The sequence below is a fragment of the Tauraco erythrolophus genome, chromosome 6 (genome assembly GCF_009769465.1).
Source record: "Tauraco erythrolophus isolate bTauEry1 chromosome 6, bTauEry1.pri, whole genome shotgun sequence".
NCBI classification, from domain to species: Eukaryota; Metazoa; Chordata; class Aves; order Musophagiformes; family Musophagidae; genus Tauraco; species Tauraco erythrolophus.
In genome coordinates this window covers 12730344-12757366 of record NC_141470.1, presented here as the reverse complement: position 1 = coordinate 12757366, position 27023 = coordinate 12730344, and the positions used below count along the sequence as shown (strand labels likewise).

The following is a 27023-nucleotide window of genomic DNA, read 5'->3' as shown; positions in this document are numbered from 1 at the left end:
GAGGTAATAGACCTATAAAAATAATTTATAGACTGATGTTTCTCTCAAAGTCCTATCAGAACATTGCTCCTACCGAAATTGTGATCTTCCAACTAATAGAAGGCAATTTGGGAATCATAGAATGGATTGGGTTGGAAGGGACCGCAAAGATCATGTAGTTCCCACCTCCCTGCCATGGGCAGAGACACCTTCCTCTACACCAGGTTGCTCAAAGCCTCATCCAACCTGGCCTTGAACACTTTCATGGATGGGGCATCCATGACTTCTATGGGCAACCTGTTCCAGTGCCTCACCACCTTCAGAGTGAATGAAGATTGCTGCCATCTGAAATATTTTACCAGACTTGTGATTTGGAAAATGTGCATGCATGCATAACAAATGATACGAAATTTCCCTATGGAGGTGGATCTCATTGCCAATTTCTCAAACTAATTGTAAGCAGTCAGTAACAAAAAACACAAACAAAAATTTCAATTTGTACCAAGACTGTCTGATTACCCATAAGGGTATTATCAATTTTGCGAACCAGTTTATATTTGCATACCAGTTTTTTATTTTCAAGAGCTAGATTATATATTAACTGCAGATTATGATTTTACTCTGTTCATTCCTCCCCTAAGGAATTTCAAATTGCATGGAGATGCTGAATTAATGAGCACAATCAAAATGAAAGCTTCAAAGCTCCAATGCATACAACTGAAGGAAATATCTACACTGGAGGGATTTGAATTTTTTCAGTTTGTGCACCTGCCTTCTCTTGAGCAAGTTATAAAAACTGCTTTCATTCATCATTTCAATCCGTTTACAACATAGAATTTTCAAGATGACTGTATCTGTGGGAAAACTGGTTACTAAGCATCACTAAAATTTGTTCAGACGGTAACTAGGAAAATAAAGGAACAAGAGTATCTAAATTATTAAAGCAGAAAATGACAAAATATCCATCCCACTTTAATCAAAGACAGCTAGAAATATTGTGCCCATCATTTATTGTCAGATACAGCATAAGCTTGTAATTAAATAAATGAAATGCAAATGTGATGTATTTTCCATCACTTAGAAATCTCACATTACAATACACTGCCTTGCTCATATAAATGTCCATATTCACACATGTCCACACACATGCATGTAACAGACACACAACTCTAACTGTAACAGCATAAGTCAAGATGACCCTTGAGAATAAATACTAGTAATTGGTCCATCAGTTATCTTAGATGAATTTTCAAGGGTGTCATTTGGGAGCTATCACCTGTTAGAGCAGTATTTCAGTAAGCCTTAGCTCACCTCCCCTCATATACCACAATTTCCAAAGATGCTACATGACTGGTTCTAAAATATTTAGTGTAAGGGTTTTTTCTTCATTTACATTTGAAATAGAAATGGAAAAGAAATAAGAAAAAGAATCTGACTGTGAGTCAACTTTGCAGTAGCACTGCATGACCAGTACGCTGGAGTCTAAGCTACAACAATGCATTTTCTTCCTGTGGAAATGAAATTATGAGTTATATATCTACATTTCAAGTATGTTCACGGCTATTTACAAAGGCAAAATACAGTGTAATTAATTTTTACTATTCCATTTTTGACGAAGGAATTCAGAATTTATAAAATACAAACCAGCATGTGAATAAATGAAAAAAGATCAATGGAGTTGAAGGCTCTGCACTGCTCTGGATTTATGCACCCCAGTACAAAAATTGTCATCACATGTGACTTTTAGATCATGAAAAAAAAGGAAAAATACCCTTTTGTACTTACCATTAGTGATCATTTGATTAGTTCATCTACATGAATTTTAGTTACCAGGTCACAAGACAAGTGTTGATTCTTTGAGGACAAGTCAACAACAAACCCCACAGTACTGCAGCACTCGGAAAAAGAACATTAAAAGGCTTACCAGGGCCTCTGATTTGATGGTTGGCCTGACCATAAAGTTTGGGTCAGGATGCAACATGACTGGTTTAGAGACTATTGGTACCCCCGGATGTCGTTGGGTGGGTGGACTTGGAGCAAGTTGCTATGGGGTTAATTTAAGAAAATTACAATTCACAATGTAATTTGTGCAAATCCATCATTTCACTAAGATGCTTCAATGCAAATAGTTTATGGCAATGAACTTAATGACACTAATTCAACAAATGGCTTACAGAATTATTTTAAGGCTTACAAAGTTAACAAACCAAAATACAATTTCTCTTGCATCCAAATTGTAGCATTTTCCCCAAAACTCAGATTTCACCAGCAAGATGACAGAAAAATCTCATCCCTGCTTTTGGCATTTATCCTATAAAGGCAACGAACTGAATAAGAAATCATAGGGGAAAAAAAAAAGCTGAAGTTGAGCGTAAGAACATAGTGAACCAGAAATGAAATTTTAACTAATTTATAGCTAAATAGATTTTTAAAGATGAAATTCAGCAGGACTGCAGCACTGAGCTTTCTGTAAAGAATTTCAAGTTAACTTATCCGGACTTAGCAAGGGTTAGCCACACTAATTACCTACCCTTGACTCTAGAAAGTACAGATACCCAGAGGCATCTGAGACCTAATCAACCAGCACGTACTAACCCGACTGTGCACTTTTTACTCAGTCAAAACTCCCACTGACGTCAAGCACAGTTTTATTCAAGAGAAGAGTTCAAAACTGAGCCCTGTGGGTTTAGTTTCTGACTTAACCCCAGAAACTCTCAGCACACACTTGCCAATGTTTCTCATAGGAAATGTGATGTATTCCAGATACCATTCATATAGTACAAGCTGTATCCTCTGAAATTATTTGAATTGCTTCCAGCAAATTGGTTAAGCCACTATTTAAAAAAAAAAAAGGGAATTTGGGGAGTGGTTTTTGTTTGTCTTTTTTTTTTCTCCCTTCTTTTTTTAAATAATTTAAGAAAAAAGTGTTGGAATTAGATCTTTGAAAGTCCCTGTGTATATCCCTCAACTAATGTTGTCACGCACCACAAAGTATATTGTTATTGTTATGCTTTCTGGTCTTAGAAGAATCAGCAGGCTCACAGATATCAACTTGTTAAAGTCGCTCTGGAACTGGATGATTTCTCCTAAAGTTGCACAATTTAGAGGTACACTTTTCTAGAGTGCCTCAGAATGGAGAAAATTAACATCCAGCCATCCTGAATCAAAATCAGTGCAAAGAGCTATCAAACAAACGTGAGTTCTTCTGAGAAGAAAGCTTGCTTCTTAGCACCCATTATGTTTAAAATAGTTTGGTCCTACCTCCTTTTATCTGTCTTGACAGAAGAACAAAGTGTATGCTCCACGACATACAGAACACGCAAACATGGACCATATGTTGCTAAAGTGTTGAAATATGCAGTCCTCACACCATGAGGAGTCACTTCCACCACCTTGTATTAGGTATCTTGGAACACAGCAAAGGGTCCACATGCATGAATGCAAGTGCTGAATTTTAAATAAATAAGCCACGTAGAATCAAACCCTTGACATCAGCATTACATGGGAAGTACCTAAAATTACAGTCATCATTAACAGCAAATGACATACCAGCGGATTGCTTGACGCAGAAGATACTTTGCCAACATGGGAGGTGTTTCTTACAACCTAAACAGTAAGAGACTTAGTACCAGGTTCGTATAAAGTATACAGCTAATCATAATTTTGAAAAACAGATCGATTTATACCAGATATTTTACTAGTTAGCTGTTAAGAATGTATTTGACAGGGTTTCATTTCTTTTGTCAGGTTATTTCCTTGAGTTGAATTTGAAATTAAATGATCTGGGGAAAAAAACCCAAAATTTAGCAACATAGAGAAGATAGACCAGTTTGAGTAATATTAGAAAAGTAAACTTATGGGACAAAACAACTGTCTTATTTTCAGCTTTAGCAGGCATAAACATAAGATCTTTTATCAGTGGAGTCAAATAAATGCACTGCTTCTGCTTTTCTGCGGTGTTAAAAATTGACTTTTTAAAAAGCAGCAAGGATAAATCTTCCAGCTTCTGATTTTTCTTCCATGTCCAAAACCATATCAGGAATACTGGGTTATCTACTTGGAAACAAAGCAGCTTTGACTCATTATTGATACTTTACTAAGAGCTTAGTTCTTTCCTCATATACACTAATCGTATTCAGTGAAAACTGGCCTATCAATTTTGAAGGCTAAGTTATTTTTTTGCTGTTGTTGCCTGATGTATTTTTTCTTTAATTACTAAGCTTTTTTCTTTAAGATACCTAGCAGTGAAAAACTGCCAGAAACACACATGGGTTTGGGGTCAGACCCAGTATGGCAGTTCCTATATTATTTCTTTTTTCTGATTTATCTTCTGTTAGCGTTAGGAGAACGTATTTCTCCTTTGAACGCTAGTATCTTGTACACTTTTGTTATTTCACATCATTTTTACTTTGCAAATAACTTGGGAAATCTGTTATCCATAAGAACACCTGACATCTCCATTTCAGTGAGTCTAGCATATTCTTGGCACTTCAAACATGTAAACCACACAGATTAGGCATTATCAGAGGTCTACCTAAGTTTATTAGAAGAGATTTGTATTTCACACTAGGGCAATTATTCATACAGAAATAACCTGCCAGTTTCCCCTGATTAATTTGCATATCCTTCCCCATCCCAACTAGAATCATGCAAAACCAAAGTCTAGTATTTCCAAGTACACATGCAAAAAAAAAAAAAAAAGACAACCAAAAAAAACAAACACCACCACAAAAAAATAACCTAACAATGCAGTCAGTCAATCCATGCAGAAAACTGTATAGGAAAGAACTGACCATATGGGATCCCCTTCTACCATATGAAACAAGTAAGAATCCTTTGCCATAATAATGAGTACATGAATCCCACTATAGTACTTAGCAAAGGGAATTCTGATGAAACAGCTGCCACTTCTCTCCTAAAGTGAGATCTGACACAAGATCTCTTACATTTGATCTTCTTTTGGACTGCAATTGTAATAGGGAGAAAGTCAGAATATTTTCTCAAAGAAATCCCTAACTGCTGTGTGTCCAATAAAAGTAAAACCTGATTACCAACTCTTGTTCACTTAAGTGTTTTACTGGTAATTTATACTGTGTTGAGGTTTTAAAAGTTTGAATTTCTGATTTTAAGCTGATTTTCTTTGTCTCCACTCTTCTCACTTAACAAAGCAATTTGATGACTTGAAACACTTTCAAAAGTAATTTTCACTAAACAGGTATTTTCCTTAAATTTAACTATGAGTTAAATCTGCCATCTACTATTGCTTTTTTTTTTTTTTTAGATCTTTAAAAATTCAATTCCAAATTGTCTTTTTAATTCCTACATTCTGCCCTAGAAACCTGCATGTGGTAGGGATACAATGTACATTAGGGAGGTGAGAGCAAAAGCCTCTTGACTTAAATTAAAAAAAAAAAAAAAAAAGATAAAACTACCTCCGGACTGCATTGACTACTATGAAACAATGAAACCATTTTACTCCTTCTTTTAACATTGCATATGGCAGATGGGTAGATCCAGCAGATAATTTGGGTGATGGAGTAGGGGAGAGAGGCCAGGCAGGGGAATGGTAGAGGTGCGTGCATCCAAACAGATCATGACATCACCTGGGAAGCTGGTGTTACTGCCAGGGTTGGACCTCTTGCAAGTGGAACATTCGATGTAGGAAGCGGATGAGCTGATGCTGGAGTAACAGTGGGGGGTGGTGGTGGAGGTGGTGCCACACGTTGCTTAGGCTTGTCAACTTCATCTAAGTTTATATCATCAAGATCAGTGGTATGAAGCTGCAGGCCACCAGCAAAACGCCGCATTGATGTGGCAGAAGGAGAAGCGGAAGGACGTCCACTTGGCAACTATGTGCAACAGAACAGAAGCCTGCCTTAACAGCTCATCTGCCTGCAACAGCTCTGAAGAAATTAATGGCAAATGCTAGAACATTACTCAGCCTAATTGCTCCTGCACAGGAGGCTCTTGGCTTCTCCCACACAACATATACAGAAACTTTTTCTCTAAATGCCTTTTTAAAAACACTCCTTGGAATTCCAGTTTAAAAAGAAGAAAACTGGAGTTCTGTGACAGTAGTCTTGGCTGTTGGGACAGGGGGGATGACACCAAAAAAAAATCCCACAAAAAAACTTGCATGGAGTCTTCGGAGGGTAAAAATCATAGGACAAATCACAAATAATGAAACACTTATCTCTCTAGCTCTTATGAAGAGAAGACAAGAATTGCTCCTTCCAAGGATGATTATATAAAAGGAAAGTAATCAAAGATGGGCTCTGAAATTCCCTGACATTAAAAAAGGGAAAGAAGATACAGTCTGGTGTAAACATAATCAGATTTAAGACAAGAACGGAAAGTAAGCTTAAGCAGGTATCGAAACAAAAAGTTTAAGGTGCTATGAAATTCAGATTCTCAGGAGGTTCTGGACCTTCTCTTAGTCAACACCAGCTACGTTGTGGGGATATAACTCCAGAGTTTGAACATACTGACCAGCTTACCCCAAAAATAAGTTTTTGTGTGTGAAGAGGGATTCTGCATACACTTCTGAGTTGCTAATATTTCTTTTATCAGTGATCACACTGAAGTATTTAAGAAAATCCAGTCGATACTCTTTCATTTTGCCATTTTGTAGACTCAGCTGAGGAAATACTAGAGATGAGCTGTCCTAGAGACACATGCATCTTAGCCCACTATGACAATACATTCCCTCAAGTGGATATCTCTGTTGACATTCTTTGGGATCTCCTTATTTGCCACACTTGCCCCTTGGTACTAAAAAATATTTATTTCTTTGATAGAGGTCAAGACATCTTGACTGCTCTTGTACTCAAGTAGCAGTTCAAGCCTGTAGTGCCTGAATATTTTTCAGCTGCATTTATCCCTCAGAAGCATTCTGGTTTTGTGTTTTACATGAATTTAACTGTTTGGGTAGTTTTGTAGAAGAATTGTAATAGAATATTTATATATAATGTAATAGAAGAATTGATGGAGCAAAAACAACCCAGTGCTTGTCCTAAATCAGAGTAGAGCTCTGGAAATACGACAGTGATTTTAATCTTAATGTTTTTTCTTACTTTACAAAGTAAGGGGGACAAAGATGTAGCAGAACACAGGCAACCAAATTTAGGTAGTGAGAGAAAACTCAGCGTAATCATTCCACTGTCCTGGAGACCTGCACTGAAGAGCCACATGGATCCAAGCCTGAGGCCAAGAAGAACAGAAGACCAGCCGCTTTTTTCAGAGCTGCTCCACATTGACCTGAAGGAAATTCATGCGAGAGTGTTCCCCAAGGGTTCCCTTTGTGGTTGCAATTTCTCGGGGATCCCGGGGGGAGTTCAGCAGATTGCAGTGTTCCTCTTGAAAGCAGCTGTGCTTGGAAGAGAGCCAGAGCAGCAGGATGGTGGGAAAGCCTCATTCCACATCTAGAACCATCAGGCTCTAAGGCACAATCACCATCTGCAACTCCCTTCGTTTAAAGGGACTATTTAAAACACAAAACCAAACTCTGTTCTTTGAGAGTTTCTTATCTTTTTGTCATTTTCTTAAATTGTACATTTATTCTACAATACAAGCAAGCATCTAAGAGCTCATCATCAACGATGTTCTTATTTGCATAGGATAGTAAAAAATATGGCTGGATATTCTAGTCTCAGTTTTATTATTGGTAGCATGTCCCACCTAGCCCAAACAGCTCACGAGCCAATAAAATTAAAAACCCTTAAAAAAGACAAAATAAAACCAGTTGATTAAAATACTAAAAAAATTTCCATAAAATATAGGAACAGCAAATGCTACAGATTGTAACTCATCAATTACTGAAATTTGCCCTGCGTCCCCCCCCCCCCCCCCCCCCCACCTTAGAATGAAGGCTGAGAGGAAAATATCAAGACAGACTTTTCTTTGGTAAAAACCCATTGCTTTTAGGAGATAACTAGCGAGTTCTTTAGCAGAACATAAGGAGAAGTCAGAATTTTACCTCAGGAGACTCATTCTCCACAGAGGATATCTGTTCTAACCGTGTCTGACAAAGTCTTTCCACCCAGTGCTGCACCTTTTCTGATTCTTCCAGGTCTTCTCGTTCTGTCTCAGATACCTTAACCGTAACATCAGTGCATGAAAAAAGGTTATAGGCACAGCTACAATACAAATGTTTCAAAAGTATGAAATGTCATTTAAATTAGTTTTAAAACTAATTATGCTTTTGAGAATTATTTCCTATTTTGCTGTCTTTCATTAAATACATCACTATACACGGACATTCATTAATAGGAGAGGTATTGTCATGTGGGCAAAAAACTGACTGTAGAAACAAACAAACATGGGAACAGAGTTTTGCAATGAAACGGTAATTTTTTTTAAACTTCATTATCTTTGACATAATTAAACAAGCATCCCACTTGGGTGGGATAATTCCACTAAAGATTCAGCTAATTTTCGTTCCATATTACTTTGCACTTGATAGGAGAACACATACCTCTTGCACAAGACGATTTATTTTCAGTTGTTTTTCTTTCTCCAACATTCCTTCTTTCTCTTTGGCAAGTTTTTGCTCAAACTCCATTTCCTTTTTATTCTTCTTCTGTTCACACAGACTGTCACTTTCTGACTTCTTCCTTTCTTTCCCTTTCTGGGAAGTTTTAGTGGTTTTGGTTTTTTTTGTTTTTTTTTTTTTATTAAACAGATTTTTACATCAGCTAAAAACTTCACAAACTTTAAGCTCAGTACATGAGTGCCCACCTTGAAAATTTATGTGCAAGTATGGGGATGATCTTTTAAAAGAAAATCTGAAGTCCATTTTCCCAGCAATTTGCAGGAAATTATACTTTACTTGCAGGGCCTGTGCACACTAATGTAAGTCAGGCAAGATGGGACAGTTTAAATTTTTGCTGCTCTGTAAAGATACAACACAGGCCCACTACAAAACCTTTAATATTCAAAGAGTTTTGGTTAGGTTTTGATTTGCCATCTGTTCTGGCATTTTTATATAAACACGAGTGACTGCTTTCAGGTGACAGATGCTCATGTATAGGCAGATGTGAACATTCTATGCACACAATACCTTCATGCATATGTCCTAAAACCAGCATTGCATGCCTTAACACAACAGAAATAAGCAATTACAAAGGAAAGGCTTAGATCAGTGCAAAAACTGAATGGCATTGGATAAAATCTACTCACGTGAGTGAACTAATACAGCACAAAACAACTCTAAAATTTTACACGTAGAATGCAACCAAAGAGGAAAACTACATAGCCTTTTTGGAGCCTCTGTTTCTGCTGCCTTTGAAATACACCCTGCTCCTTATTTCTACTTTAAAAATGTCACTCTTCTGCCACCCGTCCCCATTTGTACTGATAAGGCCTAGTTCACATTTGAAAGCCAAGTCTTATTCATCAAAAAGTGAAAAGGGGAGCAGCTGGCCACTTCTTGTCATTTACTGCCAGTGCCCAGAGAGGCTAAGCTTCAGGTTTGATTTTGCTCTGGTCATTACCATCAGCTACTGACTTTTCATGGTAGTTTTGGGAATTCAAAGCATGACCATGATTCAGCTTACATAGCATTATTTGTCTTCCTTCTACATTTTACATATAATATTAATAAAGCCTTGGAAAACAGATATTTTCCCTGGCAGTACAAAAGCCATTTCTCCTAGTCAAGTAGTGAATTGGAACTTTGTACTGCTGTGTTCAGTGGGATGTTGTCTATTGCTTCATGGTTAAGTGGTGCAGGTTTGGGGAAAAAAAAAAAATATCAATAAATAGACAAATATTTAAAACATTTTAAGTAAAAAAAGCATCTAGCTTTTCACACTAATGTTTTAACATAAACATTCTGTTGGCATGTTTTGTTCAAGGTTAATTAGTTTGTACCTTAATAACAATTGCTGATATTATTCTCTGATAAATTAGAAGATACATTTAGTTCTGTCTACTAAATGTAACATCTGGCAGGTCAATCTGCTAGGTATCAACATTTGAAAAATTACTGAATTTAAAGGCACACTTAGCAGTACACATGCCAAAGTGTTCCAGAATACGAACACGTATCAGACAATCTCAGCTGCATTCAGATACAACAGGATGAGTCATCCTTTCCACCCATTTTCCCCATGGATTCATTTTACTTCCTATTAAAAACATTTTTAGTACAGAGTGAAATTTTGGGTTTAAAACAAAACAAAAAAGCAATTAGTTATTCGGAGTAGGATGAAAATTCATCACTTCCAGATTTAAAAATATTTCTAAAATATTTCTAAAAGCTTCTAGTCCACACTGTGAAGTAGAGTTCAACAGGAACTGGGTAAGACCTTGATTACTATATTAAAAGGTATTTGGATGCTCTCTACACTCTCTTTGTCAGCAGCAACACAGAAGATCACCTATTTGTGTGAAGAGACTGAGCTTTCATAACATGAACTTACACTTTTCAGACAGAAATCCTAACTCTGCTGGCTTTCACATAAGTTACAGATCCATGATGATTTACAGTTGCTAGCAATACAAAACGGTATCAGAGTGTACCATCATTTCCTATTCTCTATTAAGAAGAGGAGCCATTTCCTGTCCACACAGAAGGTTAAAGTAATAGTCCTAAACGGTGCCAAATATTTCACCTGTCAGATACAATTCTGACCCCCTCAGAAACCTTGATTTCTCAGGAGAGATGTATGAACTCTCCTTGACACTTCTACCCCAGTTAACTACCATCGATCATCACAAAAAAGACCCCTCAAAATACACAACACAACCACAAAAACCCTACAGTATGGCCAATATACACTGAAGGAAATAAAGAGAATAAAGCAACAGCAGGAATAAAGTATTATTTGAAACTCTAATAATTTGAAATTGCAATACTTTAACAGCAACTCTACAGACATAGAAGTATTCTATCAAGCTTAAAGATTTTCAATTGGTTTTGCTTATTCTGTGTGATGTACACAGAATGGTTTGGGTTGGAAAGGACCTTCAAGATCATCTAGTTTCTACCCTAACAGCTTCTTGCCTTCAACATTCCTCTTACTGGGAGATTTGCAAGGGTATAACTGGGAACTGCATACTTGGTTCCCATTGAATTTTTGTCTTTACTTTTTTTTATACATTATTCTGAAGACTTTTGGTGAACATAGAGACATGCACTGCCCACCTGTACTCAACACCTTCTGTAAAGTATTGGCATGTACTTCCCACTGCAGCTGGCAGGACTCAAAAAGTCCGAAGTATTCAAAAGGACAAACTCCTAGGCACCCGAACGCACCTTAATTTGTGCACACACTAAAAGAAGCATTTGACCATAAAGAATGTCTAATAATAACAGAGAAGAAGAGAAGAGAGGAATTAAAATTGAAACGCACAGCAAACAAATTCACATATCAAACTCTGTACCTTGCGGATTGTGGGAAATTTTCCTTCATACCGATAAAACCATCCAAAAGCTACAAAAAGGCAAAGTAAAATTTTTTTTTTTTTAAGAAAAGTCAAGGACTGCTTCAGAATAAGATCAATCCATGCCTGTACATGTAACCAATTAAAATTTATTTGAAGGCGCAACACCAAAGGTTTGATATCACATGACAAGTTTTTAGATGAATGCTTGGTCAGTTGTGCTAGTACGTTTAGTCACAAGTTACCCTTATTTTACTGATACACATTTTATGTTAAGTAAAGCAAATGCAACCAGTAATCTTCATACAGAATCATACAGTCATATGCACCGCTAAGATTTCTGTGGTCACAGTCCTACTTTATACTGGTTTTAACAAGCCTTCTCAAAATGAAACAAGTATTCAAACGCGGTCAAGCTTGCAGCAGAACACACAGGTGTTTGAAGAGACAAGAAAAGCTCCTTTTCCTAGGAAAAAATATTTCAAGCCAAGTGCATAAATACTAAAACCCACATTGCTAAGTAAAAACATACAAAAGTATTAATTACCATAAATTCATATAAGAAACACCAACAGTGCACACAACGCTCAATACAATCCACTTTTCTGTAGGATTGACAGATTTTGTATTTGTATCAAGGTGTCTTTAGAAAGCAACGACAGCAACAGTGTCATAACCTTTCATCGGTTACCAAAGGACCACACATATTGCCCTTGCAAAACCAAATGATCAGTGTCAAGACTGACTGTCAGGAGGAAGGGAAACACAGGAAGACTCCGAATCAGGACAGGAAGTTAAGGCTGAGCAGCAAACCTGTTTGTCCTGCTTCATGATCACTTCATCCATGTCATCTGTTTCAAGTTGGTCATGTTCAACTCCCTCTAAATCTACTAGAGAAACAAAGGAGGAAAGGAATAAGGAGACAGAAATGACAGTCTAACTAGAAGTTCCCATGAAATGAAAAAGAGATCAGCTATGCGTGACTAGAAGTTTCCATGAAATAAAAAGAAGTTAGCAACAGGATATTTTGCCACATAATTGAAAACAACAAAACCCTGAGGTTCTGTTTAAATCAAATCAATTTCCAACCTCCTTCAGCCCTGAAGAGCAGTGAAGATCTGCATATGGCCAATTAGTCTGCTCTGCTATGGAGGGAAGCCTGCAGAGGTATGTGACTTTTCCTCTAATTAAACCATCATCAATTGGCTTCAGAAAGAACTATCAGCCTTCTACTGCCCAGTCACTAGGCTAAGCACCACAGAGAGCAAACCCTGTTCTGAGGAACCAGAAAACTAAACGTATAAAAGGTGATTGCAGAAGAAACATTTCCCCATCTCAGTTTCTCATCCATGAAAAGTTAAGTGGCTTCCCCAAAGATAGGAACTGAGCCAGGTGTCCTTTAAGTTATGCAATATCTGCTCCACAAGCACTTTCCAGTTTTTCCTTTGTCTAATACCATTTTAGCACACTCTCCACATACTATCCGTAGCTCCCAACTTAGCTTCTTAACTGCCAATTAAGCTTCAAATGGCTTAAATTCTCTTGGTCAACTAAGTCCGACTTTCACTTCAGGGCAATTCTTTGTGGAAAAGTTGCAGTGAACAAACAGTACCTCCTCAGTCTTGACTAATTCTGAGGCAGACTGCCCAGTGATATTAAATCAATGTTCAGGCTGTGCAGACTACAGCCTGTTCGTGAAAGATTTGCTGCAATGGATGAAAAAAGGAAAAAGACAGGAAAAAGGAGAACAGGGGAGGAAAAAAAGACAGATTCAGTAAGGAAAATGATAGTAGGAAGAGAATAGGAAAAAAAACCCCAAAAAGTAAGGAAAATTTGTTTCAAAGTCTACCAGTAACCCACATTTGAAAAAGCAGGATTTTTTTCCACTCTGACAGATGGTCTATTCAAGATATTAACAGATCTGCTACTACACACAGGACCTCACAGACAGATGCCTGAATTTTGCAAATTCTTAGAAATTTGCCTAGCTTTCTTACGATTAGGTCACTAGGACATTCTGATTGCACTTTTTTTAATTAGTTCATGCTTACATGCTTTGCTACCCAAGCTCTTAGCATGGAAGATTATTTTTGCAACAGTTGTAAACATCACTATGCCATCATCATCATTTCATTTTCAAGAAAGTTGAAGAAAAGCAATATGCAGAAAAATGATGTGGTAAATACCTTAGCCTGAGAAGGAGTGAATTAGATATGAAAGGTATGATGGCAAGAAAGCAATTTGTCAAAAGATCTAGGAAAAACACTTTCAAAAAATTGCTGATTCTTAAGAACCTTTAATTTTTCTCTTTTTTGTCTAGTGTGTTACTGTTGTTTTGCAACAATGGCTTCTGTTGCATTTTTTGATCCCATTCAATATATTAAGTTGTTTACTCCTCCGCATGGAAGAGAAGCAAGGGAACTTCAAAACATTCCTACAGCACCCAAAGACTGCCAAACTAAGAGAGGATCGAGGTCCTGAAGAAGAGATGAGGGGAAAAGATCTTTAGATTTTTCTGGAAATGAAACACTGAGTTAATTTGTTCCAAGCCAAAAGCAGGGATCTATCTTTTCCAGTTAGAAGCAAGCAGACAAAAATACTCAAACCTCTCATCTCCACACTGATTTAGAGTAAAGGAGAAGGAAAAAAGGTAACAGGAGGAATAGTACAAAGTGCATTCGTTCACTCCAAAGGAGACTGCAAATCTAGTACTAGTATTCTACCTTCAAACATCTCACCTCTCAAAATCTCCTGTCAAATATAAAAATGATGTTAAATTATTTACTGGTATGATTAATGAAGAAAGCTCAAAGCTAATTCCAAATGAAAGAATAACAACACTTGTCTCCCCTTCTTCATACCTTCATTTTCAAAATTAACAAAACCAGTAACAAAATGCCCATAAAATCTAAAGTATTACTTATTACTGTAAGTAATATTTTCTTCACTGAGACAAAAGCGCTTATATGTGTATAACAGCATTTGAACATCAGCTTATCCATATGGACATAAAAATATAATCACATATAATATAAAAATCACAGTGCTACTTCTTTTCAGGCATGTAGTGGAAATCAGCACAAGTCTACTGATGCAAGAACTGCTCTTGGAAAAGGCTGACAAGCTAAACACTGAACAGAAACAACATGGAAAGCAGATCGATACTTCAGACAATTTCTTAGGAAGCTTCCCCCCTCCCCCATCTGCTGTTGCTGATTGTTAAAAACCACGACAGTTTGACCGGATGTAGATTTTATCAGCTAGGTACCTGTTAAATAAGAGCTATTAAATTAATTTATCTTATGCTTCCAGCCTTCTGAAAATAATAAAGTCATAGCTAGCTTGACTTGGAAACCAACTGGTGATGTATTTCATACAGCTCAGTGATGTGTCTGAAACAAATACTTTCCCTAGGAAGTAGATCGAAATCCATTACTTACTTTTGTGTTTGGAACGAGGGGCAGAGTGCACTTCTGCAGTTACAATTTTTAGGGATTTGGGAGGTTCTTTAGGACCCCAGTCTTCTTCCCACTCCTTTTTAAATTTCTCTTCTTCTGCTGTTATCCTATAGGAAAAAGAAAAACACAACTAGGAATTCTGAGTATAAACCCAACAGCATCAATATAAATTCATTTTAATTATTTAGTGTTCAGTATGTTTGGTTTTTTCTCTTTAATATAAAGCATAATAAACTGACTCTTCCCCGAAACCAAATTCCCTTAATCAAAGTTTCATTTACTAAGCTACTAAGATAATTTGTAAAACGGAACATAACTGAGTAACACATTTTTATTTAATATTAAGACTTCTAAGGCCAGTTATAGAAACACTTGCACAGATATTAAGCCCAGAGTGATACACTACAATACTTACTGTCACCTTAACTAAAGCCAAAAACAATCTCATCTATTTTTTTTTCATTTTTAGAACTAGGAAGTATCTATTAGACAGTCAGTCAGTTTTAACTAAAATAGTAATCGACAGAACATCTACCACATGCCTAAATCAGGTGTTACAATGGCAAATTGTATATATAAAAATGTGTGACTTATTTCTGTATCTTATCACCATTTGATGATTGCTTCTTAAACATATAGTCCTCAGTTACAATAGAAAGCGACTGTTCTCAAAAAAAACTAAATAGTGATGAGGTAAAAAACACATTAAATTCAGCATTTTAGAAAAGAAAAAAAAAAAAAGAAAAAATGCCAAAAAAAAAAAAAAAGGAAAAAGACAGGAAAAGCAGAAAAAAAGAGAATTGCCACCCTTCAGGGCAAAGATGCTCATAAACCAAGGAAATTACCTAGAAGGTACCTGAAAAGAAACCATGACCAAAAAAAGGATATTTTGAAGGAAAATTCAGCGAGTCCCAAGTAGATCACAGGAGAACTGCTGTATAACCTAATAGCCTGTAGCTGCATATATGGTGCCTTTAAGTGATCCAAGTTCTATTCTTGGCTGTAGTCTATCATGAACTGGTAAACTGATACACGTGCCAAAATTTATCAGGTTTTAGATATATATGATGCTATTTATACTTGGATTATCTTTTGCATCTCTAACGTAGCTCAGGCAAATTTAAAAAAATATCCACATGTGGTCAAATTACTTAAATCTGCAGCTGAGATCAGTACTTAAATTTGCAGGTATAATCAATAGCAGGGAACCTTGGACAGAATGATTAGATTACTTATTACACTTCATTTTAATTAAAAGAAGGAACGGGGTAACAATATAACTTGAAGTATACAGAGTTAAGGACCTCTGACATCCAAGCCCATTTGAAATTTTTTCTTAAATATATGCAGGATACTAATAAAGGGCACAGTGACTTTAAACAAGGAATTCCTGCAGAAAGGATTTTAAAAATGGAGCAAAGGGTCATCCTCACAGATTGTTAATATAGGAAAGCATTATATTCTAGTGAAACTGCCTGCCTGCAATTACTTTCTAAATCAAAGCTTTACAATATCTAAATTCCTACACTACCATTCTCCCTCCCCTACACCAAGGAGACTGACACTGACTTCACCAGTTTGAGTTGTACTAAGAAAAACTTAACAAGTGTCCAAGCAGCACTTGGAAATCATAGAAGGAAGATGTGCTAAACCTTACAATGAACAGCTCTCAAGGCAGCCAAACCACAAAAGTCCTCACTGAGTGAGTAAAGACACACTTAGTTCGGAAGGATACTGCAGATAGTGAACATTGATTATAACAGACAGGCAATTTGGATTTGGAGAAAGGAATCGTTCTTCACCCGTGACAGTCTGCTTTCACAGCCACTTTCCATGGCTACTGTGGGAATTTCTACAGCAGACCACAATAAGGAACAGGATGTTATCTATTCCCCAGGAATTAGAAAAGGACAGACTGAAAGAATTCATCCGTGTGCTGCAGTAGAGCCCACAGCAGGTCTGTCAGGAGATTTTTCTCTTGTGACAGCTGGGGAAGATATCCCTTCTGCACCTCACAGATTCAGAAATACCTGCACTTCATTTCTATCAGAGAATTTTAGCTAATACAGGTACATGAAAAGGAACTTAAGTGAATGAATATGAATTAAAAACTGTTTAAGATGTCAAAGGTGCAAAGCTGAATACTTCAGAGTTAATCTTAGCTCTAAAAGGATGCATCAGAACAGATATTGTGCAATTTTATGCTTTCATGCAATTTCCCAATGTCAGTTAGAAAGAAAATGAATTACTGTGATAACAACATGTTATACTGGTTAATTTTACAGTTCCAAATGTAAAAAAATGCTTAAGTTACATTTACAGTATCGACCTTATGACGATACCATCTTTGAATATGTCTAGTTCCTAGAGAATCACAGGTTTTTAAAACCAGAATAGACTGACAATAAAAATCAGATTTCCTGAATAAAATAGGTTATAGAACTTCCTGCTTTCAGTGTCACAGTTTTAATTTAATTACTTCTCTCCTTAGAAAATCAAAAGCCTATGTAAAAATTACGATGACCGAAATTCCTATTCAAGACAATAAGCAACACATAGTCCTTATCTTAGTCTAAATTGAGAGAGCTTTTGTTTTCAGAACTGCCTGATAGACTGAAAAATAGATTAAATTCCACGCTGTGGACACTCTTACAGACAGTGAACAAACTACCTGTGTTTTGTTTTGTTTTTTTTTTAAAAAATATAAGCTAAGTGGACATGTCATCAAGCCCCCAGGTATATGCATGTTTTCCAGGTCTTTAGTCATTCTTCACTGTTTCTTCTCCAATCCCTTTCCTTAAAGTATTAGTTTCTTTTTTTCCTTCTGTTAGATCTAAATGTAGTGGTTCAGTGACAACAGAGTAAACAAGTTTTGAAATACACAACTCCCTTAATCTTAAATTGCCTTATACATTTATAACATATTTTGAAAATAAGCACCCAATTTCAATTTCACATTGAATTTATTATCGCCATAACCCTCATGTTTTCCAGGTGCTGATTTCCAGATCAGGTTCCTATTCCGTAAATGTGGTATACTTACTCAAATGCATTGGAGCCTATATTTAGCTAAATGGAAATATATACAACTTTATTACAAAAGAATACACAAAATGTTTTCAGTCAGATCTAATATATAAGGACCCTTTTTCAGGCAACATATTGCCTATGTAGGTTTTCACTTACTGCTCTATTTCTCTGCGATATCTCTCTTCTTCCTCTGCAGCCTTCTGGGAAATCTCCAGTTTTCTTCTATAATAAGAGGAATGAGGACACAATGATAAAAATAATATTTTCTGAGTAAGAACTTGCACAAAGTGTGTCAGTGTACAATTAGTAAAAAGATATAGACAGTAAATACATAAGCATTGGGGAAAAATGCTTGTTTTTAAAAGTCATCTTTTAGATACCAAGGGTTCAACACACTTTCATAGGAACCCCGAGGACATTCATGACCATCTGGATAATAACAGCACATCATCTATTTAACTCTGTAAGTCACTATCTCCTTCTGCAACAGTTCCATAGTCTGTTATTGTAAGAGCAGAAAAATCTGTAACTGCGCTGCTAAAAATAAAGGATGAGGGAATAGCATCAGGAAAATGAAGAATATCAGACTGAATCATAGGGATATGACAGTCAGGGAATAAAGCGACCCTTCTACTCAAAATGTATTTGAATGATATCAGCTTTGAAAAGCCAGAATATCAAGAGTGCCACAGGATAAGGATTTATGAACAGAGACTCTGCAACAGCAAAATTAAATTAATCTAAGTTGGGAATCTTCTCACAGTTGTTCCAAATCCAAACAAAATTTTTCAGACTGTCTTACGCAGAGCCCTTACAGTCTCTCTTTCTCTTGCTGCTCTTTGATGATTTTGTTAGTCTCCAGTGCAAGTCGCTTCTGATGCATTAACTCCTGACGTTCTTGCTCACGAAGACGTGCTTCTCTCTGTCTTTCTTCTTCAGTTATGAACAGCTCCCTTCCCTGCAATCAGAACCGCCACCCAAATCAGTTGTGAAAAAGTCTCATGAATGTAGTAGTTCTTCTAGGAAATAATTCAAAACCGATGATGTACTCGCACATCTGCCATTTCCTCACATTACTTTTTCTGAGGAATGGTTTCTGAAAGGCCCTGAAAGATCTGACCACTCCATTCCAAAGAGCTAGTTCCATTTCAGTCTCAAAGTTAGGATGTGCTAAACACCTCAGAAGAGGCACGCAACTACTAAAGTCAGCAACAACAGTGTAGGGGTCATGCCAAAGACATGCTCAGTGTGTCGCCCAGGAAAAACTCCACACTATACTTTCTTGAAATCTGACTGAACAATGCAATGTTAGAGAATAGCACACTGAATGAATCCCAATGTGGAAGACTACGCAGGTACTGCATTTTAATGCTCTTGTGCCTGGCTGCTGTGGAAATGTACCATCAATTCAGGGAATCCGAATGCAGGGAACACACACTGCCAAAAGGTTATATAGTTGATGTGTTTCAGTTGTTTTTGTTCCTGCTTTGTTTGCTTTACAATTAAGACACCAGCACTCTCTTGTATTCAAGAAAGATATCTCCATGGTGCTATTTGTGGAATACTTTGATAAAATTTATCTAATTTTCATTACTGAAACTAAAATACCACATCAATGAGGAAAGCAGAATTTTTCACATCTCTAAGGCTCAAAGCAGACAGCTCAAACAAAAACGGGCAGCAGAGAACGCCTTTGCTGACCAAAAAACAGGAGTAGGAAGCTGTTTCTTTCTGCAACCTCTTCTTCAGTACAGAGGCGCATATTGAAGAAACCAGAGACACACAAGGTGAAGTAGGGTGGAGCAAAAGAGTTCCACATCAAAAATTCACCATTTTAAGGATACGATCCCAGTGGTACATGCTGGAGTAGATCCCATCTTTTCTAACAGTAAAATATCTGAGAGTTGAAACTAAGTCCTTAAGATGTTGAGTTCCTGGAGCTTAATCAAATAGTCTGGAGCATTTGTTTAAACAATGGCTACAATGACTTTGGACAATTGCATCCTTCCTTACTGTAAGAGTAGTTCAATTAAACCATGAACTCCTTAATGTAGCTACACAGTATACAAGAGCCCTTAGGAAGTAGCTTAAAAGATTCATTAAGTCTTGTTTTCCCTATGTAATTCAATTGCAAGGCAATTACAAATTACTCTGATTAGTCTATGGAAATTGAGTATCCTCTTGTACATAACTATTCCTTTTTCTATAAGAAGGATTAAAGCAGTAAAAACATTAACATACTTCTCAAAAACCACATTGAAATTAGTGGGAAGATTTAATTAATTTCATTTGTCTTTATATTAGGACCCAGAGGTGTATACTTCTGTTGTATAAAACAGCGGAAAATTGAACAATTTTCAATGTGTTGAGACGCTAAAGAGATCAGATAAACAGTTACACAAGAAATTAATTTTGAATAAGACTAACACATCAGCTATTCACAAGGAAAAATTAATTTACTCCAATCAATTCACCTTTCATGTTTTGGCAGAAGCAGCTATCTCTTAGAACAGAAGCTTTCAAACATGAGAAACTATTAGGATAAAGTTAATTTCCATTCCCTGTCAAGAGAATGGTTTTGCACTGGCCCACAGTGATGGAACTGTTCTAGTTGAGAATATTGTTGATAGTTAGTGACGAAATAATCAAAAGCCACTCAACACTGCCCTGGTTTGACAGAATTCAGTGCTATAGACATTATTATGAAACACAGCTTTACTTCTTATCTATTTATTTTTACCATTTATTTGCCCACATAGTAATTTTCATAAATGTTCTGCTTTTATAAATATACTACTTACAGCACCAGCCACCACAGAGATAGTCAAAGTACGACTACTTTTGAGCACTCTGACAGCCTGTAAATTAAAACGAAACAAAAAATCAGCCTGAATTAAGTGACAAAAGGCATGTATACATAGGATGAAAGATGTTGGTTGTCAAGGCTGGAATTTCCAGAGGACTTTACCTGAAGTAAACAGGGTGGCAGGCATTCAAATTCCCATGTTCAATACACAACCTCTTTGGTTAAGTAGCCCAATATCAAAACATATATTTCGCAGCCAGGAAAATCAGACAGATGCTTAATAAGCTGACAACTACGTATCTGGGGAATCAGGAAGACTTGGTCTTACCTCTTTATGATCCACATTAGAAAAATCCACTCCATTTACTTCAACAATCTGATCACCAACCTGAAGGAGTTAATCCAGATTTTAGTACAAATTCTAAACGAGTACATATATGAAATGAAAACAGAAAAAGATATACTCTAAAATTCTCAACACAATAATCATCGGTACTGGCAGAATATTAGGGGAAGAGACCAGAAACTGGCCAGGCCTGCACATCCTCCCATATTAGCGTTTCCCGTCTCCACTGGTTGAGACTGAATATTGAGCTCAATGGACTACCAGTCTGATGCAGGAGGGCATTTCTCATGTTCTTCATATTTAGGAAATTCGCTACATTTGAAATGTAACCACACAGTATTTCTCTCCCACAGGAAAAAAAAACACAGCTAGTGGCTTCACAGTGACCCAGAATCCTTGAAGTAGTAAATACCAAGCAAGAATTCCTTGTGGCACCTACCTTGGAAGGTGGCATACTTACCTCTAAGCCCACCTCAGCTGAAAGAGAACCCGCTTTAACATTGCTGATAAAGATGCCTGGTTTTTGTGTCGGACCACTGGAAATACTGGCGTAATATAAAAAACAAACATTCACAGGATAATATTTATAGAATATAGGATAATATAGAATAAAACAGTGTAACACAATGAGAAGTCTTAGTTGTTTTCTCACAATTTGTTTCCAATTAAAGAATGTTCTTGTGTTATTAGCCTACTCTGAAACAAACACCAAAATCTGTCAGTACACACACAACAGTTTATCATTCTACTTTTCTATCCTTTACACCACAAAACTATGATTTAAGAAAATGTTAAAAGAAAAGTATTCAAGCTTCTGGACTTTTCCTTAGATGTCAAAATTAACACAGTGTATTGACCTACACTCTCAAATGTACTAGGACACTAATGACATTGGAAAGCAAGCATGCAACACAACAGAGAATTACTAATTGCTTGCACTTCTAAACACTGAACTGTGATATACTATATGTATAATACAATGTTATTTTTCAGGATTATTTATTAGAAGCAAGAAGGGTGTTTCAACCAGGGGCCAAGATCTAGCCTAGAAACTTTAAGCTGCAGTCTAAGCTGGCCCCAAACACAGCAATGATTTTTGTAGATAATATATACAGCAGGTGATGTTGAATCACCCCTCCGGGTCTGTAAATAATTTTTTTAAAACCTTTACATCTTCCAAATAATATGAAAGAAAACTTATACCTTAGAAAATATACGGTAACTTCAACCTTATATTCCTAAATATATAAGAAATCCTACAACATCCCTTCTACTCCAAAATATCTGTAACTGGCTGCAAGGACAGGAGTCTGAGAAGCATCTGTTCCTATTTCTAAAAATCTTGTAAATTCAACATTAGTTTTAGGAACTGGATGTAGCTGTGTGATGGCTTCTCAGTTCTGAAAAGGGTCACAGAAAGCAGTCTAAGTTCAGGGAGTGAACCTGACACTGGACAGTGCTGGAACTTGCTACCTTACAGAGCAGCATTTAAAAGTATTTTAGAATCACAGAATGTTAGGGATTGGAAGGGACCTCAAAGGATCATCTAGTCCAATCTGCCTGCCTGAGGAGGACCACCTAGATCAGACCACACAAGAACGCGTCCAGGCGGGTTTGGAACATCTCCAGAGAAGGAGACTCCACAACCTCTCTGGGCAGCCTGTTCCAGTGTTCTGTTACCCTTACTGGGAAGTTCTTCCTCATGTTTAAGCAGAACCTCCTATGTTTCAGCTTATATCCACTTCCCCTTGTCCTATCATTGGATGCCAGTGAGAAGAGCCTGGCTCCATCCTCATGGCAGTCACCCTTTACATATTTATAAACATTAATGAGGTTCCTCCCTCAGTCTCCTCTTCTCCAAGCTAAAGAGACTCAGCTCCCTCAGTCCTTCCTCATAAGGGAGATGCTCCACTCCCTTAATCACCTTTGTGGCCCTGCACTGGACTCTCTCAAGCAGTTCCTTGTCCTTCTTGCACTGAGGGGCCCAGAACTGGACACAATATTCCAGATGCGGCCTCACCAGGGCAGAGTAGAGGGGGAGGAGAACCTCTCTCGACCTACTAACCACACCCCTTCTAATACACCCCAGGATGCCATTGGCCTTCTTGGCCACAAGGGCACATTGCTGGCTCATGGTCATCCTGCTGTCCACCAGGACCTCCAGGTCCCTTTCCCCTGTGCTGTTCCCCAACAGTTCAGTCCCCAACTTGCACTGGTACATGGGGTTGTTCTTACCCAAATGCAAGACTCTACACTTGCCCTTGTTGTATTTCATTAAATTTCTCCCCGCCCAACTCTCCAGCCTGTCCAGGTCTCTCTGAATGGCAGCACAGCCTTCAGGTGTGTCAGCCACTCCTCCCAGTTTAGTGTCATCAGCAAACTTGCTGACCATGCACTCTATTCCCTCATCCAAGTCACTGATGAATATGTTGAACAATACTGGTCCCAGTATCGACCCTTGAGGGACTCCACTGGATACAGGCCTCCAACTGGACTCTGTTCCATTGACCACTACTCTCTGGCTTCTATCCTTCAGCCAGTTCACAATCCACCTCACTACCCAATCATCCAGACCACGCTTCCTCAGTTTAGCTGTGAGGATGCCATGGGAAAATGTAAAAGCATTTAAAAGATCAAATTCCATGACAACTTGTATTATGTTGTCAGAGAGTAGTGGTCAACGGTTCGATGTCCAACTGGAGACCGGTCACGAGTGGCGTTCCTCAGGGGTCCGTGTTGGGCCCGGCCCTCTTCAACATATTTGTCGGTGACGTGGACAGTGGCATGGAGTGCACCCTCAGCAAGTTCGCCGATGACACCAAGCTGTGTGGTGCCGTCGACATGCTGGAAGGGAGGGATGCCATCCAGAGGGACCTCGACAGGCTGGAGAGGTGGGCCCGTACCAACCTCATGAAGTTTAACCAGGCCAAGTGCAAGGTCCTACATCTGGGTCATGGCAATCCCAGGCACAAATACAGACTGGGCGGAGAATGGATCGAGAGCAGCCCTGAGGAGAAGGAGTTGGGAGTACTGGTGGACGAGAAGCTCAATATGAGCCGGCAATGTGCTCTTGCGGCCCAGAAGGCCAACCACGTCCTGGGCTGCATCAAGAGGAACGTGGCCAGCAGGTCGAGGGAGGTGATTCTCCCCCTCTACTCTGCCCTCGTGAGACCTCACTTGGAGTATTGCGTCCAGTTCTGGAGTCCCCAACATAAGAAGGACATGGACCAGTTGGAGAGGGTCCAGAGGAGGGCCACAAAGATGATAAGAGGGCTGGAGCACCTTTCCTATGAGGACAGGCTGAAAGAGTTGGGGCTGTTCAGCCTGGAGAAGAGGAGGCTCCGGGGTGACCTTATAGCGGTCTTCCAGTACCTCAAGGGGGCCTACAAGAAAGATGGGGAGAGGCTGTTCAGGAGGGCCTGTTGTGATAGGACAAGGGGTAATGGTTTTAAAATAGAGGGAGGTAGATTCAGGTTGGATATTAGGAAAAAATTTTTACCATGAGAGTTGTAGAACACTGGAACAGGTTGCCCAGAGAGGTGGTGGATGCTCCATCCCTGGAGACGTTCAAGGCCAGGTTGGATGAGGCCCTGAGCAACCTGATCTAGTTGGAGATATCCCTGTTCCTTGCAGGGGGGTTGGACTAGATGGCCTTTGAAGGTCCCTTCCAGCCCTAACGATTCTATGATTCTATGTCACTTTCAGCCTGCTCTTATTTTTAAAATAAAAAAAACACACTTAAATTTAATTCAGAACTTGTATAACAGGTATTCATGCTTTATCCTCCTTTTCCAGTTTGCCTTCCTGATCCAGCATGGATCTCCATTTTTCTGATATCATATCAGTGAAGAATGGAAATAACTGCCTTGCATGTCTCTCTTAAACCAGCGACGTTAAACAAGAAACAGGTACCCACCTGCATCCCATGCCTTTTGTACCAATCAAACTAATGAAGACTTTCTTCTCTTTATTGTCCCTTCCTCCAGAAGAAGCAAGACCAGCAACACTGCCTTTCCCTTCCTGTAGGGGGATTAAAAAATGCTGCAGATGACATGACTTCAACTCGGAGTAACAAGACTACTATAAAACTTCATGAAGCCAGGATCAAACCCTGCCAATATCAAGATAAGATTCCTCCGAGGTCCTACTCGAGATCAATTTGAAGTAAGTCATTTCAGTGAAGCTGCATTGCTGAGATGAAAGACTGAACTTATCTTTCTATTTGGAGAAGACTGTTTAAATAGACAGACTTTGTCTCCAGAAAAGGGCGAAGGAAAATTAGCGAAAAGTGATATGGCAAAATAATCATTTAGATGTTCCCTGACAAAAGAGCTGGAAAAATGCATGATAGTGCTCGCTATTTAACTAAGTCTTCCTGAAAGCAAAAGAATGGTAATTGTGGTCTCTCTTTTCATTGCTGCAACCCATAGAAGTCACTTCCATTCATACCTGTCATTCTTCCATTAATATAGCTAAGATAGGCCACATAATCTGTTAAAGATTTAGACAGTAGAACTATAGCCTGGAGAGTTAATCACCTCAAGCAAAATGAAGTACTCATTAATGAGTAAAAGGTATTTCATTTGTATCCTGCCCTTTCCTTATCTAATGATTCTAGAATCATTTCATATCACAAAAGATGCTTCTCCCAGAACATTTGTAACAAGATATTGCATCATGGAAACACATACAATAACTGCAGTGATAAAGTCAGAGAAGAAGGTGTTTCAGAACCATTACAGATTTCCCAGAAGAAATAAATAAAATTATTTATTTAATAAAATAATCTTAATAAAATATTGATCTCTTACCCCAGATTCTGACACAAACTGGTCCACATATTGCCATTTAAGGGGTTCATCTGCTGAACTGGAAGGAAAAAGTAATTTAAAATAATGGGGACAAAATAAACGTGAATGTATTCAAGAAGCTACTTTGGCATGTAGCCTCTTATTTTGCATCCACATGTTCCTTTGGATATCATTCACAACAACTGGTTTATTTTCCAGCAATTTAAATAGAACATCAAAAAAGCATAAAATTATTTAGGCTAGTAAAGCTGGTCAAACATAAAATTGAGAAAACTTCAAGTGAAAAAATTTTGGGAAATTAAGAAAGACTGAAAAAAATTGTAACAACTTGAACAGCTTATATAAATATCTATGCAGAGACATGCCTACAGTCATTACATTTCTCAAACATACCACTTAAAGCTTCAACTTTTCAACAAAAATTTGAAGAGGACAACAATTCAAAAATTACCTAAGCTCTGAAGCAATCCTTAAATGTTACATACACAGAGAAGCAGTGGAGCTCTCTTAAGCTAGGCGCATTGATAATAAAATTTCCAGGTAATATCCGTGAGTAATGAGGAAACAGAAATTGGTTCAATTAAGCAGGCAATTGGTATAAGAAGCCAGATTCATCAAACAAGACAGCTGCCTGTTTATCACAAAGGACACGACATTTTAATCAGCTACAGAGATGCTCGTTCACACATCTTCAAATATGCAGATAAACACAGAGATTCTTTGGATATTGAAGAGGCTATGTGAAAATGAATTATCTAATTTTGTTTCAAATTAAACACCATTACCTTTTGACAGGTATCATGCCAATATCTGAAAAAGAAAAATACTCTGTTAAGTTGCACTTTCTACAGACCACTAGCAATCTCTTAACAGCGATCTTCAGTGATAGAGGTGATTTTTTTTTTTTTGTTACTTACGTCTTACTTTTATGGACACTATTTTCTTTGTACGAATGAGGTTTATGACTTCTTCATGTGTGCATGATGAAATGGAGTATCCATTTATACGAACTATCTCATCTCCAACCTGAAAAATGAAAGGGAGAAGAAAAAATAAATTGTGAATTAATGTTTAAAAATTTATAAGTAATGACGCAACCTGTCAATCATTTTGATGAAAAGGTTTGATAATGTTGAGTCGTGAATACTTTTGAATTTCAGGTAATGTCCAGACTGGATTTAAATATTAAGTTCAGACAAATATGGGTA

General features: G+C 37.7%; 1 protein-coding gene across 2 annotated transcripts in view; it reads right to left on the bottom strand.

Moving 5' to 3' along the window:
- USH1C (USH1 protein network component harmonin) overlaps positions 1-27023 on the bottom strand; it is a 52275-nt gene that overhangs the window by 10345 nt on the left and 14907 nt on the right. For both annotated transcript variants that reach the window (XM_086612878.1, XM_086612877.1), the window contains exons 5-15: positions 26733-26841; positions 26601-26625; positions 25816-25873; positions 24921-25024; positions 21465-21549; positions 20987-21046; positions 20654-20710; positions 18668-18810; positions 18009-18074; positions 14805-14929; positions 12178-12254 (exon numbers count right to left, since the gene is read on the bottom strand). In XM_086612878.1, the coding sequence (XP_086469004.1) occupies positions 12178-12254; positions 14805-14929; positions 18009-18074; positions 18668-18810; positions 20654-20710; positions 20987-21046; positions 21465-21549; positions 24921-25024; positions 25816-25873; positions 26601-26625; positions 26733-26841 (909 nt within the window). The remainder of the gene's footprint in view (positions 1-12177; positions 12255-14804; positions 14930-18008; positions 18075-18667; positions 18811-20653; positions 20711-20986; positions 21047-21464; positions 21550-24920; positions 25025-25815; positions 25874-26600; positions 26626-26732; positions 26842-27023) is intronic.